The sequence below is a fragment of the Caloenas nicobarica genome, chromosome 2 (assembly GCF_036013445.1).
Source record: "Caloenas nicobarica isolate bCalNic1 chromosome 2, bCalNic1.hap1, whole genome shotgun sequence".
Lineage (NCBI taxonomy): Eukaryota > Metazoa > Chordata > Aves > Columbiformes > Columbidae > Caloenas > Caloenas nicobarica.
In genome coordinates this window covers 72,253,837-72,273,606 of record NC_088246.1, presented here as the reverse complement: position 1 = coordinate 72,273,606, position 19,770 = coordinate 72,253,837, and the positions used below count along the sequence as shown (strand labels likewise).

The window sequence follows — 19,770 nt, the reverse complement described above, 5'->3', positions numbered from 1 at the left end:
TAGCAAAAAAGTACTTTTTGTTTCATGTATCTTAACATTTAAAAAAACCCCAATTGCTGCAATTGTGGCTGTTGTAATGCTTTCATTCATTATAACTTACAGGTTTGAATGGTATATGAAATATACTAATTTTAATGATATGCATATCTCGTTTCAGCGAGCATTAAACAGAAAAAAATTGACTGCAACTGAATTCAGCAATAAGGAAAACTCTGAATCAAGCACTGAGCACGATAAAGAAAATTCCTTTATCAAAACTGAACCAAGAAGAGTTAAAATATTTGATGGAGGGCAAGTATTGTACTTTGTATAGTAGATATCGTTGGGAAGATATTTTTTCCTTGATTCTAGACTTTGCAGAGATGTTGCTTCCTGTTTGATTTATTTTAAACAACAGTTCCCTTACTGTGGTCTGAGAATGTTGGTTTATGTTTCCAAGAAAAATGGAAAGTCATCAGAAGCAGGGAGCCATGAGAGTTACGTGGGGGGGTAATGAAATAAAGAACGGTAGGCAGCGCAATTCATTTTTTTTTTCCAAAGGATGAACATTAATCATCAGTAGAGGTAGCTAGATACAGCCATAGATGTAAATTCTTTTCGTATATTTCTCTTAGGTGATAAATAATACCTATTCTGCAATAAGGTTGTATAACCGTAGCCCGAGAGGATGCAGTCCAGGGCCAAAGCAGCAGACTGCAGTGCGGTCTCTGTCTGGCAGTTTGCTGTGGTATACGCAGGCTGGAGAGCTGATTTGAAAAGTAGCATGGAAATATTTACTGAGAGTCCTCATCCGTTCACCGTAATACTTCAAATCATTTGCCTGATAGGAATAACACTTGCTTTAGCCACAGTGTTGTGCCATGTACATCATCTTATAAAACAGATTTTTCTAGTGGAAAAGTGCTAGTGACACTTCTAAAAATTCTAAGCGCAAGTGATGCGTATTTTATTATTCTCGTAATTGGTGTTGCGCTCTAGGGCTTTGCATTTATTGGTTCCCGGTTTGAATCCAGTCTGGGCCAGCAGCTGAGCCATTACCAGCTGCCCAGGTAAAACATGGCTACGTGTCTCTGCTCGGATCCAGGCGTTGCAGGGACCAGGTCACAAAAGCTGAGCACAACCTTTGACATCTGCGAGCAGAGATGTGAAGGGTGTAGTTGAATCCGAATGACTTTTTCTATCTCGAGACAGTCCCAGTAGGCTGAGTCCAGAGAACGTTGATAGAGCGTTTTAAAGACTTTTCCATTGTCATAACTAATGTTATTCCTTTTCTGCATCCAACGCAGAGCCTCAAAGAGGCTCTTTTAAAGCTTCCTTGTGGTGCCCAAACCCGCTTCCAAAACCTGACACTTTTTAAAGTATGTTCCTGTATTGCAAAGAGGAAATTTGAAGTCTTGAAATGCTTAGTACCTTTATTTAAAAAGACGTGCCGTTATTCCTAAACAAGTCCGTTATTACCTAGTGAAAAACTGAGATACGAGTTTAACAAATAAATGCAGAAGTTGAGCAGAAAAAGAGCATGACTGGGTTTTATCAGTCATTCATTTTCGTATATTATATAATTTTTAAAAATTCTGGTAGATTGCGATTTCTAACTAGAATCATTTTCCCATTGCAACTAATTGCCTTACTCTTTTGGTACTGTTTCTAGGTACAAGTCAAATGAAGACTATGTGTATGTTCGGGGGAGAGGGAGAGGGAAGTATATCTGTGAAGAATGTGGAATACGCTGCAAGAAACCCAGCATGCTGAAGAAACACATTCGCACACATACAGATGTCCGTCCTTACCATTGCAATTACTGCAACTTTTCCTTCAAAACTAAAGGTAAAGGCACTTTTCAGTGTGCATTTTCCCCTTTTTTTCTTTCTACTTTAAAGTATAATTCTTTTCTTCTCACATTTGACTGTTCCTAAGCTAAAGAAGTTGCCTCTCTGTGGCGTTTTGTTGTCTAATGCGTCAAATATTTGTAGTTCCCAATTTCCTTTTTTTCCTTTGTCTTTTGTATGTTTATTCAGATAACCACATATTTGTATGAATGAACTGCGTGGCATGCCATGGTAGGTGAGAAATTGGAGTCGAAAAGGGAGATCTTATGGGGAGTATGATTGAAGTTGGTTGAAGACGAGTGAGCTGGTTAGCTGCTTATCCTAGGTAGGGATGGGAACGCAGAATTTTAAGTCCATAGTGGTGATCTTTAGAGGTATGACATTAACATATATTGTACTCCCATTGGCACACAACTGATCACTCCAAGAAAGTAACTGGACCTGATTAAATTAATATATAAAAATGTTTTTTATACCTTTGAAGGTTCACTTTCCACTTGACCTTCTAAGTCCCAAAGATGGACCCCCTTGCATTTAAAGCCTGTTTATACCAGATACTTTAATGCATCCTAGTTTAAGCAAGCAGTGTATTGAACAGTGGTAGATCCAGGACTCAAAATAAGTGAAACAGATAGGAGAAGTTCACAGCCAATATACTTTCAGCAAAACAAAAATTCTAAGCAGTAAAATTTTTCTTGGCTTTGAACATCATTTAGCAGTAATCCCCCCCAGCTGTAACCTCAGAAACATTTATATTTTTAGTGTGTTCAAGACTACTCAGCAGTTGGGTGGAAAATTTCCAAGTAGTAACCCAGTGCTGCAGAAGGTGGGATGGACAGTTTTCAGGTGTGTAAAAACCTATCGCCGCATCCTGTGACACTGGGTCATCATGTTGCCTTTAAGATGAAGTGCCAGCGTGTGAACCCAATAACCCCTGGTGACAGTTTTTGCAGAGTAGTCATGCTGGCCATGTTCAAGTAATTAAATTCTGCCCATTTGCTATTCATCCTGGTTTCAGCTGTAGCAGACACTTGTGTTTGCTCCCCCTTCTGCCATCGCTGTGCCCGGCTGGTGCCGTTGCTGCCGGCAGAGTCAGTCGTGCGGTTGGGTGCTCGATGTTTGGGAAACCAAAGGACAGTGTGGCCAGTAACTTCATGCAGTATGTAAAGCTGAGAATTTTGCTACTTGTGAGTCAGTGTAGTCATATAGCTTCATGAGAATAATTTCAAAATTTGAGGTGAATCTCTAGTTTCATTTCAAATCAGGAATAAAGTACTCCATAACCATAGAAGAGTCACCATTTCACCCACAGAATCACAGAATCACAGAATGTTAGGGATTGGAAGGGACCTCAAAAGATCATCTAGTCCAGTCCCCCCACCAGAGCAGGAGCACCTAGATGAGGTTACACAGGAAGGCATCCAGGTGGGTTTTGAATGTCTCCAGAGAAGGAGACTCCACAATCCCCCGGGGCAGCCTGTTCCAGTGCTCTGGCACCCTCACTGTGAAGAAGTTTCTTCTCATATTTAAGTGGAACCTCCTGTGTTCCAGTTTGTACCCATTGCCCCTTGTCCTATCATTGGTTGTCACTGAGAAGAGCCTGGCTCCATCCTCATGACACTCACCCTTTATATATTTATAAACATTAATGAGGTCACCCCTCAGTCTCCTCTTCTCCAGGCTAAAGAGCCCCAGCTCCCTCAGCCTTTCCTCATAAGGGAGATGCTCCACTCCCTTCATCATCTTTGTTGCCCTGCGCTGGACTCTTTCCAGCAGTTCCCTGTCCTTCTTGAACTGAGGGGCCCAGAACTGGACACAATATTCCAGATGAGGTCTCACCAGGGCAGAGCAGAGGCGGAGGAGAACCTGTAATTTTACCCACTGTAATTTCTTCCTTTTGAATGCCTCAAAGAAACAGGTTTTTGAGAGACAATAGGAAATTTAAGTAAGTGAGCAGTTACTTACAGTAATATACATATCGCAAATATCATCTACAGATCCCTGATCTACTCTTAACCTTTTCTTGATGATATTTGCCGTATTTTTTTTTCAAAGCAGAAGGGGAGAGCAGCCTGTGGGGCCTCTCAGCAGTTACAAATTCACTTTTGAGATTCACATTGAACATGTTCATACTTTGATTTTTGAATAAAATTAATCTGTTTGTTCAGGTTGGCAGTGAAAATCATTGCACTAAAAATAGAATCCATCAAATACTGAAAGAGCTGCAAGATACAAACTTTAGTTTCACGCAGTGGTTTTCTGCCAGCGTGACTTTGAAGGCTCAATCAGCCTTTTTCATACTTTGCTATAAACAAATGAGGGATTTTTTACACCAGTGTAATAAACACATCATCATCTTGAATTTACATCCTATTCTATTTTATCTCGACAAAGAACTTCACGAAATGTAGCCAGAGAACTAGTAGCATTCAGGATGGTGAATCTGCCACGGGCCTTGACAGCTTGCGTTGAGGGGCAGGGTTCTATCAAGTCAGATTTTACAGGTGGTTACAAATGTAGCTGAATAAGATATAGACATGTTGAGTGTATATTTGTATACATTTGTAGAGTCACAGAGCAGTTAATTTTTTTCATTTTTTCTTAAGGAAATTTAACAAAACATATGAAGTCAAAGGCACATAGCAAGAAATGCATGGATTTGGGAGTCTCAGTAGGCTTAATAGATGACCAGGATGGAGAAGAAGAATTTGGTAAGAAATTAAAATCTTCTTTCTTTACTGCATTTTTTGTATTTATTTTTTCATCCTAGTTTCTTACCGTTTCTTTTCCAAAGCTTTAAAGTTCTTGTACAGGGAAAAGATACAGAGATAAAAATCTTAGAAGCTAGTCCAGGGTAATAAATACTGGAAAAATCTTCACCAAAAGAAATGACAAGCATATGCTAAAGATAAATTGCTGCTGAATTTTTCACGGAGTGTTATACAGTTTCACAGATAAATATGACAAGACCGAAAATACCAGAAAAAACAGATGTTTGCCTAGAAAAAAAAAAGTAGTCAAATGTAGTGTTTCTTTGAAAATAGCTGTGCATGAAATTGTTGAAGTTTTGCGATGCACATTTCATAAAAATTACATCACTAACATGCCACGCAGATCACAAATATATTGCTGAGTACTTTGCAAGGAGGCTAATCATCTTCCAGTGTAGAGTTCTGCCCTTCTTCACAAATAATTTGGCATAAATCAGCAGATAGAGATCATTTAGAAACTGCAAGCATTATTTATCTTGATTTGTTCTACTTCTCCATCAGTGACGAGAGTGTTATCAAAATGAATGTATTTGCTAATAATTGGAATTCTGCACTTCCCGCATCTGAAGAGGGGGTGAGATTGAGGACAGTCAAAGAGGGACAAACCGGGTTCAGGCAGGTTTTGCTCAGCGTGATGAGAAGGATGTAGCTGCCCCAGATGTGGTGAGATGCGGAACAGGATTGTGCATTAGGACTTTGTGTTGGATCTCAGCATCTCTCAGTGAAGCGGTGGCATTTTCTCCTTCCTCCCGTTTCTCGGCAGGGAGATGAGTCCTGTTGCCTTGTTGTATTTTTCTTCTTTCAGTGGAATAGTTTATTAGATCGCGGGTGAGGTTTTGAGAAAAGAAAGCAGTGGAGATCTTTATTTAAACAGTAAAGGGCAAAAATATGAATGTGCTTGCTCCCATATGACAACCACTAGCAGAATAACCGAATCAACTTGAATCTAATTCTAAATAATACTGGGAATGTGACTCAGCTGGTATGAATCAGTAGTCCACTAGGTACAAAGAAACCTGCAGTTTCCCTTTTTTGGCATTCTTCGATATATTCCTTATTAGTAAGCTAAAAACATGTCCCCATTTGCAATTTGAGGTACCAAGTAAATAACATGGAAGATAAGTGGCTGTACAAATTATTGTCCCTTTCTCATAGAGGCACAGTTTTCATTAACATTTTCAGCCTTCACATGATAGAAAAATCATCACGACTTTTTAAAGCAATATTCCATAGCTTTATATGTTTAATTTAGTTCTATAAAATACAGCTGAACAGGTATTTCCATTTACTAGGAGCTTAAAACATGTTATTTGTTGATTGATAAATCGATATTCCCAATTGCATACGTTAAAAACTGCATTCGTGGTTATAATGTAATGAAGAATGTTTCAAATGTTAACAGAATTATCAGTAACACCTGGTAAAAGTAAGCCATTTCGAACATTGAAAGATTACTTTTCTTTGGCTGAGAGGGACACTCTTTTTACATATCACGTACAGGCGTGTGTAACCATAGTGTAAAAATATATGCCCTGAAATAGGTTCTTTGCTTCAGCACAGTAATTACTTAATTAAATATTCCATTTTGGAAAAAAAAAAAAAGACAAGACAAACATTCAACAGGATTTACTACGTAACACTTGAAATTCTTCCAGTCATTTAATTTTAAGACTGCAATGCCTTTTTTTAATTTTCTTTTTTTTTTCCCAAAATAGACCAGGCAGCATTCCTTTTTTTTTACCTAAGAACCCCAAACCAAAAAGCAACTTGGCGATAAAATCCCTACGTTCTCTAAACGATCTGGCTCAAGGTACCCATAGCAAAACCAGCGGTGCAGCACAGAGCTCAGCACAAAAGTCCTATCCCAGAAGCAGTGTAATTAAGCCCACAAGAAACACGTTTGCTGCAGTCAAACCAGTCCAGCCTCTCCAGCTGCTGCATAACACAGGGCATTTACAGTTATCCATGAAAACATAACAAGTAGCTGTACACTTTAAAAAATGTGATTTCATCTGTTGGCTCACATGGCCACGCATGAAGGTATTTCTCATGACAATTCAGAAACTTGCTTGTTGCCCCATTTTTAAGGCAAAGAGTCAGGAGGGCAAAAAAAGTGTGATGTATCTGCATACAGGCTTTTTTAAATGCAGGTCGTTCTGTTGCCTGCTGCGAAATCCTGTAAATGAGAATTTTTTGGCTACATTTGACCGTGATTGAACGTATTTATTTTTTGGAGGTGTCCAGGCCATCACAGTTAACACAGCGGCTTCCACCCCCTCTTTGGCTGCCCATTCCCTGGGCAGCGCAGCAGAGCTCAGGTTGGGGCCAGCCCCCCTCCGGCCAGGTCGGGGCTCTGGGGACAGCTCTGTCTGTCACCCACGAAGGGAAACGTGATGGGCTTTGGGTGCTGAGCTGCACTCGTGGCATTATATCTTCAGCCCTTTCACCCCCTCCTCCCGCTGATGTGCGTTGCCGGCAGGTTTGTGTCACATACCCTTTGGGCGCTTTAAAAAACGACGTCATTAAACGCCTACATTTGTTACTTTGGGAGTTGCGTGGTTGTTAAAAATGATCTCTCTCTTTGAGGCAGCAGTCTGCCTGGTCGCATCTCTTTCCTCAGTTAAACGGCAACATGAGATGATTTAGAGGAAGATACAGAAAATCTGATAAGAAATAATTGTGATCTCAGGAAAAAAAAAAAAATCTCTTCTTCCCGTAGACTGCGTGAGATTGGCTTGTTTCCTGACCCACAGAATGTCTGTCTGTCTCTAACTAATTCATTATTCGAACATTTGGAATACTGATTATTCTTACGGCAATAAAACGTCTACACCTTTGCTTGAAATAACTAAGCTGTATGTCTTCCATCAGACTTTGAATTAGAGAACTAGCCAGAAAATTAACAAAGCCACCAACCTTTTATTTACTGAGGAATTCACTAGTCGTATTTTTAATTAGTTTTTTTACAGCATAGGCAAACACAATTATTTGAATACATCATTTTTTAGATTAAAACGAGAAGTCAGCTTTGAGCTGATAGCAGTACAGATTAAGAGTACATGCAGATTAAATAAGGAGTGCAAAATTGTGCACAATCCTGAACGCAGACATATGTGCACACACAGGCGTGCACACACACAGAGCCTTTTTTTTCAGTAATTTGAGAAGCTGAAATTTTGTTGTGCTGTAGCATCTAGGGGGGAAAAAAAAAAAAAAAAAAGAAGTGATCTCTAGCTGCCTGAGAATATATGTGACCAGAGCTTTTAACATAGCATTCTTTGTATTTGGACTTGTCATCATTTAGGTGTTAGTAAATTCTTTCTGGCCTGGCTTTTTGTAGTCAAAACCATTCCCTCATCCATTTTTCTTTCATCTTCTGCTCTGTGGAATGTTCTTGTCACCAAAATACAGGGTTACAATGTAAGGAATGTTAATATCTGAATTAAATTGTCAGACGAGGTGAACTGTTTAATGTGACAGACTGCAACTGGAGATATCCTCTTTGGCTGTGTTGACCCAATATTTTGCTATGCAGTCGTAAAAACAATAATTTGTCTTCAAATTAAAACAATGGACTGTAATATTTCATATGTAAGGTAATGTATGAATGGTATGGTATGCCTGAGTAAACTTGCACAAGATAGTTATTTAATAATGAAATCAGTAGATGGGCAAAAATTATTTAAATGGTCTCTAAGGAGAAATTTTATCCCAAAATATTCATTACTTTACCAGTGAAAAGACTTAATTGTAACTTTCAGATATGTCTTTTTTTCATATATATATATATACACACATGCATATATAAATGGAAAAAACCCACTTTCATTTTCTTCTAGACATATAATGGTTCTAAGTTAATTAGCTATATATTACTTATAGTAGATATTAAGTGAGTTTCCATGGCTCTTCATTAGCTTAATCATGACTCAGTCTGTGTTTTCACTGCACCTACATTTAAGGAGTGAAAATAATTGAAAAACCTTGCAATAATATCCTCCTTTTGCAAACAGAATGGAAGGCTGGTTCTCTGTAAATTACACTTTTTTTTTTTTTTTAAATATCAGTTTCTGGTCTTGAACTAGATGTCCCCTAAGCATGCTGGAGGCAAACACCTACAGCCCAGGAGCAGAGTAGCTACTGCAAGGGTTGATTTCCAGTGTACAGATTACCCAGGAGGGCTTAGGTGTAAATAATCTCTTTAAAGAAACAGGTTACTTGTTTTGGTTGGTTTGGTTTTTTTCTTAGTTTTATTTTGTTACTTTCCACACTTTTAGGAATGAAAGTCAAAGGCCCACAGGTTTGGGTTGGTCAGTTTGTTGGTTGACTGGGTTTTTTTCCTCATTTCTGAGTACTGGCTGTTACCAGTCTGAATTTAACCCAGTAGATGTCACTGTGAGTCCTGTTTGATGATGAGCAGTGGACAGCAGCTGAAGCAAGACTGCAATCAGTCAAGTAAAACCCATCAACAGACTTAAAAAGACAGGGAAACAGCATGTTTGGGTATAGGTGCTAGTGTTGTTTCACAGTACTGGGTTTACCCTCACTTTTAAAATTCGCTTGAATGTTTGTAGAACAGTTTATTGCAAAACTAATACAACTGGTAAAAGGCACACCTAATCTGGTAATTGTTTAGAAAAAGAGAGTGCGTTGATGACTTAATTACTTTCAAGTTTATGATAATATGATGACACACTAAAAATCTTCTGCCTTATTGCAATAGTGTATATTTGTTCTTGAGTTTGATGGAGAACATATAATATAGAACAGACGCTTTATTACTAAATGCTTTTATGTAGATACTAATCCATAACTGAAGATACTTCCAGGGTTTGAGGTGGTAAGCACTACTTTGAATTAATCAGGGGCTAAAAGCCAATAAATCAATTAAATTTAAAGTTAGATGGGAACAGATAGTGAACAGGCCAACACATACTTAGCAAGCTCTGTCTTTATAAGCAGAGCTAATAGTGATACCCCTAGTTATCTGTGTAACTGTCCATTTGCTTACAAGTGTGTAAAACGTCATCCGTCTGGACTTATGTTTTCAGGTCTTTCTTGTCTTCTTGCCAATTAAAGAATGAAAATGAACATTTTGCTCTTTACGTGAAAATCTACTTAAATATGATTCAGTTATAAGCAAATATGATTAAGTTGTAAGCCACTGAACTTGATCACTGCATGTGGTGCAGAAATTGCCAAGTCTGTAGTGGGCCCTGATAAGTCATGTCATGGGATAGACTAATGGGTGATAATATCACCATTAAAAGCTATACGTTGAGATTCTGAAGAACCTTTCTTTTAGTACTTTGCAGTATGACAATAATTAGGTAACCATTGCTAAATCCAGGTACAGTAAGGATTCTCATAGGACAAAAACTTCTAAAATAAAGAACTGTGTACTAAAGTACACAGAGACACTTATTTCAGTTACCTAATTCATAGCATCACAACTGGAAAAAGCAGTTCATGGACTTATCAGCCCCAGGCGCTTCACTAATGGACATACTAGGATGCTTGATAAGGCCAGCTAATGCTGTTGTACTAAAGAACTTGAAGCTTTTTCTTTCCCCACTTTGAGGTAAAATGTGAGTATAACAGAGCCTTAGCAAACAAGCTCATCAACACCACAAACACGATACAGAGCTGATTAACTGAGGACTGACAACAAAATAATGACTAAGGTGATTTTTGCCAATGATTTGTGTATGCTCACTTCAGTACATAGGATTAAAAACTTAATTTTATTAAATGTCGTTATAGCTGGCGTGCAAGCAAAATCCCCAATCAAACATTGTGTCCACGTTTCTATTATAACTTTATTTCCAGCTGTTCCTAATTTTTGCAGAGTTCATGTCTATAGCCAAAAGTTCCATGTTCTCCTGCAACATCCAGGAAGAAGAAAGAGTCTTTCTAAGGATTTAAAAGAGAAGATTGTAGCACTTGACAGAGGATGAGAGAAATTCCCTACTCTTCCAAAAGCCCTCTTTGTAAAAAAATTGAGGCGATCTCAAACAGTCTTTCTGTTAAAAAATGGTGAGATTTACAAATTTGGAAGAGAAGTAGCTTTCATAAAGCCTTCACTTAATAGTGTGAAACTTTTTTCCTGTTTTCTTTTTTTTTTTCCTAATGGTGAACTTTCATGCCCAAAGCCATTTCCCCGTATGCTAGTGGCCTTTAAATTTATGACACATCCTTCATTCTAAAATATCCCGCACTGCTTTACAACCTCATACAAAGTTAAACACAGAAGTCATTTTGTTTCCTTTGGAGATTGAGTCAGTTCTCATTATATATATCGGCTACATAAGCATATGGTTATAATTGTGCATGATTTAAGATAGGAAGTGAAGAATTAATTTCTCCCCAATTAAAACTGCAAGGGGAACTTTAGGAAGCAGCCTACCATAACTAAAATGGATCGTGGCCAATACTACTTGGTTAACAAGACAGCACTTGGAAAAGGGTCTTTCACCGCAAGGAGCGGCCACAGCCTCAGCTCAACGCCTCATTCGGAGGAGACCTGGGCCTTCCACCACTTAAAACTCCCAACATCCTCTCGCAGCTCCACTGATTTACAACAATGCTTAACGGGATCACTAATTATGAAAGCCTGGGCACCTCCTGTTTCAGTAAACGTGTACGCAGGTATAAAAGCCAGAGCTAAGCGTTCCTTTGTGCATTGCCAGAGCAAGGAAGTCAGGAATATTGTGTTGTATTGTTTTGTTTTTTTCCATCTGATGTTTTGAAGCTGTGTGGGAGTGAGGGAACCACATTCATCGCTGTCACCTCGCCTACACTGCAGGCTCTGGCTCCAGGTAACCACACTTAAATAGAAACTGGCAAATGCACAGAGGGTGGAGGTAAACAGGGAAACAATAGAGGGAAACGAGATCCCTCAGAGTCCTGCATGGAAGGAATCTGTGTCCCGCACACAGTTCCCCCTTTCCCTTTCCATGGTTTTATTCTAGGCCAAGATATATGCAGAAAATTTCTGCATAAGCAGCATTTGCTAATACATCCTGTAGTGTTTTTAAATGTTGATTTGAAAAAAAAAAGAAAAAAAGAAAAGGTAGTTTGTTCTTATAAATCATGGCATTGTTTGAGCATATGTTTTCTTTGCTTTACAAATGTGACAAGTCAGTCTAATCACTTCAGGCAGTTTCTCTTGCCAGCGGAGACAAGTCATTCATGATTGCCATCAACTTGCATAGACAATGTGATTCACATGGAGAGCGGGAGGAAGAATGAAAAGAAACAGTAGGGTTTCCCGAAGAATAGTTATGTGATGTCGGTATAGAGACCAAAATTAAGAGGGAGTCCGTACTGAAAACGAAGTCTTCGCAATGCCCTGTGCATTATTTAAAGACTTGCAGGAAATGCATGGGTCACCCTTTAGATGTAACACATGGTGAAATCTTTGAGATCTGTTACAGAGGCATTGAGGGAAGCTGTTTCTCTTCAGAAATGTAACATATGTAGAGGTTCTAACATTTTAAGTTTGTTTGCTTTGCAAATAAATGATGAAGAAACACTGTGTGAAGAAATGACAGAAGTATAGAGAAAAAAAAGTTGAATAACTCCATGTTGTTTTTTTAATAATCCTACTTGCCATATTTTTGGAATGAACCTTACTGAATTAAGTTTTACACTAAAATGTATTTTCTTTTTTGATCCACTTTGTCTGTGGATGAGAATTATAAATGAAGACTATTTAAAATATTTTTTTTAGCATCTTTCCAATGACCAGGAGGATTTGGGGTATTTTTAATAACATTTCAGTTTCATGCCTGCTGTAGTAAACGTAGAAAATCTATAGTTTCCATATTTAGTTAATGTACAAATTACTGTGTAGGCAAAGAGAGGCAAAGTCATTATAGAGGGATTTTTTCAAAGAAGCTATTAGTCTCATTCATAATTGCACTGCTCATTTGAAACCATAAAGGCTTATAATGGTGGATAACTTACTGAGAAGTAGCTCAATTAAACCCATTTATTTTACCTGGAGTTCAAGATGCTTATTTTGGTTTTCATAATGTAGCAGCCTAAAGCATTGATAGTACATTCAAATTATTTTAAGGGTCTGATTTTTTTCAGAATCATTTATTTTGATGGTAAGTTGCCGTGTAGATTTCCTTAGAACAGGATCTCTGAGATTTTAACTAACCAGCCATCATTGCTTTTGCAGATCCAAATTATTTTTATGCTGATATTTTTTTTGGACAGCTCAGCAGACAGACCTTTAATTGAATATAAAATATTAGTGTATCCAAAGCATTTTGTCTTTTGTAAAATATGATCCCAGACAGTCTGGCTTGGAATCAGATACAACAGATGGGATTTTCTGTCTCTTTACTAAAGATGATTCTTTCTTTCCAAGTTATGATATAAAAGAAGGCGAAAAGCTGCAGTAGAGCTGTCTTTTGTAGAGAAATTTGCCACTAGACAGGAGTTTGATTTTAGGACTTCAGGAGGACTTCCTCTCGTTTCATGCATAGGTAAGTTTTGATAGGATTAGGGCTTTCTCACCTCCTAGGACATCTTGGGTGATCTGTCAGTAAACCTCTCAAAACATTAGCAAAGTTAAGAAATCTGGTAAAGTCTAATTTTGGTCTCTTTTGCCTGTTAACGAGACAGATTCCTGACTAACAGCCCCCAGTCTTTCTGTTTGCATCCTTCAAAAACCTTTGCAGCAGTGATTCATATTAGGTACAAGGACACCCACTCATGAGTCAGAACCAGCTAGAGAATATCCCACCGCCAAGGCTGGCAGACCAGTTTCGGATGTCGTCACTGGGAACTTAATGAACCGGGAATCTGCTTGCTTGTCCCCAAGAGAAAGAGTGAAGGGTGACTTTGAGCAAATGGTTATAAATGGCTGAAAAGAAAACAGCCAAATCTAGGAGGTTAAAAACAACACAGAAGCAGATGATGAAAGATTATGTAGCTATACAGTTAAATGCGTATGCTGGAAAATAAAAACAATAATGAAAGTCTTCCCTGTTGCTTTTGTGCAATGGGATGCAACAGAAAAATTGTGGTGTTTTTGGTGTTTCTGATTGCTCTCTCCATCTCTTTCCCAATCATCCTGCAACCCTCATTGGTTCACCTTCTAATTCCTACTTTTGCAGGTGAGAAGCAAAGATTTGGCTATGACCGCTCAGGATATGATGTGGAGGAGTCCGACGGTGCAGATGAAGATGAAAATGACAATGAGGATGATGATGAAGACAGCCAGGCTGAGTCAGTGCTATCCACGACGCCCTCGGTGACGGCCAGCCCCCAGCATCACCCCTCTCGCCACGGCCTGCAGGACACCGCCAGCGCTGATGAGGACATCAGGCTTCCCGACTGCTTTGCTGGGGTTCACACGGACTCCATGGATGGCCTGCCAAAAGCGCTGCTGACAAAGATGACCGTCCTCAGCGCGGCACAATCGGTCAGCAGGACCTCCAGGTCACCAGCTGAATTCACCCTTCAGGAAGCACATGAGGAAAAAGGTCAGGAGCGAGGAGCGGGTCCCCGCGGTGCTGGCGCGGCACTGGTGGACGTCGCTCCTGCATCTCCAGGTCGCCAGATGTCTGTGGATTACCCCGACCCAGAAGCAGCCTTGGGCCAGTCCTTAATATCAACCGCAACACTTACAAAGGTAGGAGTGTCCGACTTCAGGGGAGAGGTGACATTTTAAATCCCAATTTTAAATATTTTTGGGGCGATTTTTCAGAGATGAAAATGTTTGCCCTTCCCTTTCATTCCTAGAGGTGTTGGCTGATGTGTCTTTGAGACAGCTGAAAGTCATCCAAGCACAGATGTGTAGGACTCTAGAAACAACGATGTTGTGGGAGCACTGCTTTTACAGTTCTTAATTTGATTGTATTCTCCCTGAAAGGATGAATTGTAACATGGTCATTTCAGCCGAAGTTTGGAGATGGTGGATTGTGTTTCAAATAAGAAGGGATATAACAGATACGTAAAATGAACATATGGTGATGATTATGAAGTTTTCAGACGAAAGTGATGGAATTCAGAAGTCACTTCACTCTGAAATACGACGATAGAATCATTGGTAATTCCCCAAAGGAAATTAATCTACTCCCAAGGGTTTTTGCCTTATCACTATAAAAAAAACCGTGCAATTGCTTCTCTCTCCTCCAAATATGCTTAGTAGCAGAATTAGAAAGAGCACCATATGTTCAAGGAAACTAGGAGATCGCCCTTGCACAATAACAAAAGGGAGAGGCGAGCACAGAACTGAGACCTGAGTTCCCAGTGCTCTCAGTTTTTCTCCAAGCCAAAAGAACATTTTAATCAGAAAAGGATCAGTTTTGCTCACACTTGTTCTAGACACAGGGCTCTCCAGAGCAGCATGCTGAAAGACGAGGCTGGTCTGTGTGCAAGGCTGCAGGAGCATTCAGTAATTTTGGTGACTATTGACTTTAAAACTCTGCTGAGGAAATGACAGAAGGGAACTGGCAGGTGTTAAGCCTTTTACAAGTCAGCAATATTTTAATGGGGACAGTACAAGACACATAACCTGATTGACCCTAAGTATATCTCTTGAAAGTTCTGAATTCTTACTGCAGACCATGAAGGCATTAGAGCTTTCCAAAATAACACTCAGAATGCAAAATGTAGTTTAAATAAAGGAGTAATTACTGCCTTCTTTGTGATGAATGCAATATTTACAGATGGTATATGCATGCAGTTATAGAAAAATAAGCAGCAGGAAATTTTCAAAAGCATAAACAGTAAGTAAAAATTTCATTCTGGTTTAAGTACTTATTCCCTTGGAATTTTTTTATAAATCTGTACTACTGGATTCATTTTTTACAAAATTTAGGATAGCGAACTGTCAACAAGGAAAAACAGTACAAATTATTGCTGCATTTCACTGTTTGACATGGGTTCATTCCTGCTTTTAAGAACTGTGAGCCCGTGTGGCAAAAGTACATTGGAGTGATTTTGTAGTATGATAGAGAATAGAGTGTAGTGGTCTCTGAGCCCTGTATATGCCTGCCACAAAAGGGGTAGGATCTTGATATTTGAATTTCGGGTGTTAGGTTTTGCTAAAAGATACCAGAAAGACATGTGATTGAGTTTACTTCTTCATTGAAGAGAACCACTCAATTTAAAATGTTAAAAGGTCTTCATTAATATAGCTCTAATAATTATCTGTATTAATATATTAAAAAAAAGGCACATAAGTGATACAAGGCAGTAATTCCTTGTATCACTGCCTCTTCCTTTTCCCAGACCAAAAGAAGTGGCAGCCGTGTCTGATGGTCAATGTACCATCTGTTCCTGTTGCGAGTGGTTGTGGATCCCACTTCTTGCAATTGAGAGAAGGGGTTGAGACCGCTCAGGAAGGCGGGTGTATGTTCCTTCAAAAACATCTGTACTGGTTTATTAGGATTTCTTGTGAGATGTTGGGCAGGACTTAATTCTTAGAAAGATGTTGGCTTCTTTCTCACACGCATCTTCCCATTTAGATTGGTTGGCACTGCATAGTCCGTAAACCATACTCTCCTTTAACCAGTACAATTCCTACCAGCAGTTTTCAAAAGCATTTCTGTTTGTGTTTTAGTTTCGTGCCTGCTCTAGAGATTTCTTGAGTTTGGTCAAAGCCGCAGAATGACCATTTAGGACTATATAAACTAAATAAGGTTACACCACTCTTTATGTGTTATGAATATGCCTAAAACTAAAAGAGACCACAAGATCGCAATTGTAGTTTAAGACTTATCGTTTTAGAGTTTTTCAGAAAGAAGATGCCAGCCTTGGTTGGTAACTCAGGCTATATGAGAAGAAAAGGGAGCATATAAATACGATTATCAGTCCAGGCTGAGCACCAAATCACAGCGAGCTAAGGCAGCAGTGGGATGTGGGTCCCACATCTCGCTCCACTATCTGCCCGTCACCTCCGCATCTGTGGGCGCTGTAGTTGTCACATCCATCTCTTGTCATTGCTTACCGCCTGTCTTTCACATTTGAAGCACCCATGGACATACGTGCCGCGACGCTGCCTCTGCCTGCCGGAGGCTATAATGGCTCCAGGAGAGTAATCTGGTGCATCAGAAATGCCCGCTGATGCTTATTTAACCTTCTTGCCTGAGGTGATTTCCACAGTAAACAGTTCTCCAAAGCCTTCTGGCTCTTTAAAAAACACATACAAAGGATATTCAGCAATGTTTTCAAGTACTAGTGTTAAAAAGAAATTAGCCGGGGTGATTAGGAGAGGAAAATTCAATTAGTGGGTGAGGAAGGAGTTGGAAAAAGAAAGGAAGGAAATTAGTTCATTGTTCAAGCTGGGCAGCATATACTGTGAACTAGTTTGTTGTTGTTTTTTTGTTAAAAGAGAGTGTGGGAAGTCCTCCCAGCCACCTCGCATTTTCCTTTCACTGGAGGATAGCAACGGCCGCCGCATTAACGTGCCTGTGTTGTTCTCCCCAGAGCGCGCCCTCCGTCAGCTCTCCCTCCTCGCCGGTGGACCGCAGCATGCCGACGACCACCGAAACCCCAGAGGAGAAGCCGGCCGGGTGCCCGCAGCACGCCGCCTCGCCGAGGCTGCCCCAGACCCACCTTTTCAGCCACCTCCCCCTGCACTCGCAGCAGCAGCCCAAGGCGCCCTACGGCACGGTACCCGTCGGGGGGATTCAGGTGGTCCCCGCCGGCTTGGCCACCTACTCCACCTTCGTCCCCATCCAGGCGGGGCCGGTGCAGCTCACCATCCCCACTGTCAGCGTCATCCACAGGACTACCAGCGCCCTGGGCGAGGCGGGCGGCGCAGCCGCCGGCGCCGCCGTGAACCCAGTGGGTGTCGCCGAGGTGAACGGCGTGGTGCCGTGCATCCCCATCGGCCAGGTGAGCGTGCCGGGCATCCCGGGCCTCAGCACGCCCAGCCTGCAGCCTCTCCCGCCGCTGGGCGTGGAGACGGTGAACATCTTGGGCCTGGCGAACACCAACGTGGCCCCGCAGATGCGCCCATCGGGAATTACCCTGAACGCCGTGGGCCTCCAGGTGCTGACGGCCGGCGCAGCCCCGCAGGGCAACCCCAGCCCTCAGGCGCACATCCCCGGCTTGCAAATACTGAACATCGCCCTGCCGACCCTCATCCCCTCCCTCAGCCCCGCCGGTGCTGACGGCCAAGGAGCCTCCGAGGCGCCCGCCTCCGGTGGCAAAGCCTGCGAGGCCCAGCCGGAGCCGGCTGCCCCCGGCTTCCCCGCGGCCGAGGTCGGCCAGGCCGGCGGGGCCGCCGCTCCTCAGGCAGCAGCCGGCGGGCAGCGGTACGGCGGGAAGAGCCATCCCGAGCCCGCCCCTCCGGCCGACCATGAGCGGGCTGACGGGCCGGGGAAACCGGATCCCGAAAAGACTGACCCGGCGCAGCCCGCCAAGCCAAAGCACGATGTCCCCTCCCTGCAGGTGAAGAGGACTGAGCCCCGCTCCAAGGGGAGCCCCGAGGCGGTGACCAAGTCCCCGGTCCACCGAACTGTCTCCCCGGACAGACAGGTACACAGGCCAGCCGCCTTGCCCCGGCGGCAAAACACGGTGCAGTTTAGCGATGGCAGCAGTGACGATGAGGATAGACTTGTAATAGCAACCTAGTTCTTGTTTTTCGTTGTGTTTTTATTTTGTTGGTTTTTTGTTGGTTTTTTTTTTTGTAACACAGGTTTCTTTGCAAACCTTCTTTTCCTTAAAGCACATTTTTCTGACACAAACCCATTACTAATCTTTGTGCAATCATGAACTCTTGACCAATAATTGTTGTTTCCTGTCAGCTCCAGCCATTTTTGTACATGTTGTATAGACAATTGTGCCTTTTTGGAGTTTTATGTTTAGAAACCTGTACAGATTGTTGAATATATATATATAAAATATATATATATAAAATATGTATATTAAAACCAGGTAGTTGCTTGTGTTTAGTAAGTAAACATCTTATGTCAGATAAATAAAGGATTAAATTATATGTTGCACTGTTAAATGTAAATTTTTATGGCTGTGGGACAAAGTTTCTGTGTACAGATCTAGTATGTAAAACTCCATATTTATTGTATCCATATTAGTCTTGGAAAAGGATCTGTCCATCTTTCTTGTGTAAGACAGTAGCTTTACACTTCAAAGAGAAATACAGTATCTGTGTTATGGAATATTACAGTAAAATTTTGTTTACTGACTTTACCATTGCTTATGTTGTGCCTTCTTGATGCAGCCCGGTGGTTGGAGAGGCGCTTGACTCATTCCTTTTATTACCCTTCCAGCTGCGTTCAGCTTGAAAGGATCGGGTGGTGGTGCCTGCCCCTGCGGTTTCACCTGCCACAAGAGAGAGCGTGCACTCTTCAGGCTTACCTGGAGCAAAACCTTCCATTTCAAAACGTCCAGCGATGGCGAAGTGGGGAGGGAGTCCTTCAGCTTTTTTGTAGAGCGAGCGCCCGTCCGCCTCGTGTTTTTCCCGCTTCCCAACTGAAATTTGAAGACTTCCCTGAGGGAAAACAGCAGAAGAGTCAAGATGAAATATTTTTTTATTTGTAATCTTGAATTATAAAGCCACTTTTTATTGACATTAAAATGTTCTTAAGCAAGAAAGGAATAATTCTTTGTGTGTTCTTGATTGCAAAATCCACCATACAGTTGGTGAAACGGCCGCTGCTGTAAGGAGAATTTGGCATTACCAATTACCCTCAGCTTCTGATGAGACTTCCAATTCAGGTGATCATTTACAGCTAGACAAAGCTAATTTCTCCCTGAATATGGCTTTGTCTTATTCATGCAGGAGTAAAAAGGGACTAGAGGTCTTAGACGTACAATTAATGTACCTTTATATCAGCAAACTCATCATTACGGGCATACGAGACATGGATGGGTCCCAGAATAATGAAATTTAATAAAATTCTGTTTGCAAATAGTGAAAAAAAATTAAAGTTACCAATAAATTTGTAAGGTGTTCAACTACTGTAGGAGACAAGTCTCACATGTTACAGGGCTACACATTCCTGAAAGTTTCAAATTGACCTGGGATTCATGCTGTAATTTTTAAATAGAGTTGGTTTTCTGCTGTGTCCTTATATCACATTATTAGAGAAGTTTATAAATCTGTTTTAACAACCACATTCCAGTAGAAAACTGGCAAATGTAAATTAAAAGCATGATAACCTTTATGGAAATAACAAGGA

At 40.9% G+C, this 19,770-nt stretch overlaps 1 protein-coding gene across 2 annotated transcripts in view; it reads left to right on the top strand.

The window, feature by feature from the left end:
* Positions 1 to 19,142, top strand: part of HIVEP1 (HIVEP zinc finger 1) — a 125,314-nt gene extending 106,172 nt beyond the window's left edge. The window contains exons 5-10 of one of the 2 annotated variants that reach the window (XM_065628218.1): positions 158 to 291; positions 1,652 to 1,827; positions 4,436 to 4,540; positions 13,732 to 14,249; positions 17,051 to 18,106; positions 18,859 to 19,142. In XM_065628218.1, the coding sequence (XP_065484290.1) occupies positions 158 to 291; positions 1,652 to 1,827; positions 4,436 to 4,540; positions 13,732 to 14,249; positions 17,051 to 18,106; positions 18,859 to 18,873 (2,004 nt within the window). In that variant the 3' untranslated portion in view covers positions 18,874 to 19,142. The other variant, XM_065628217.1, reaches the window with a different exon arrangement.
* Positions 19,143 to 19,770: the final 628 nt, after the last annotated feature.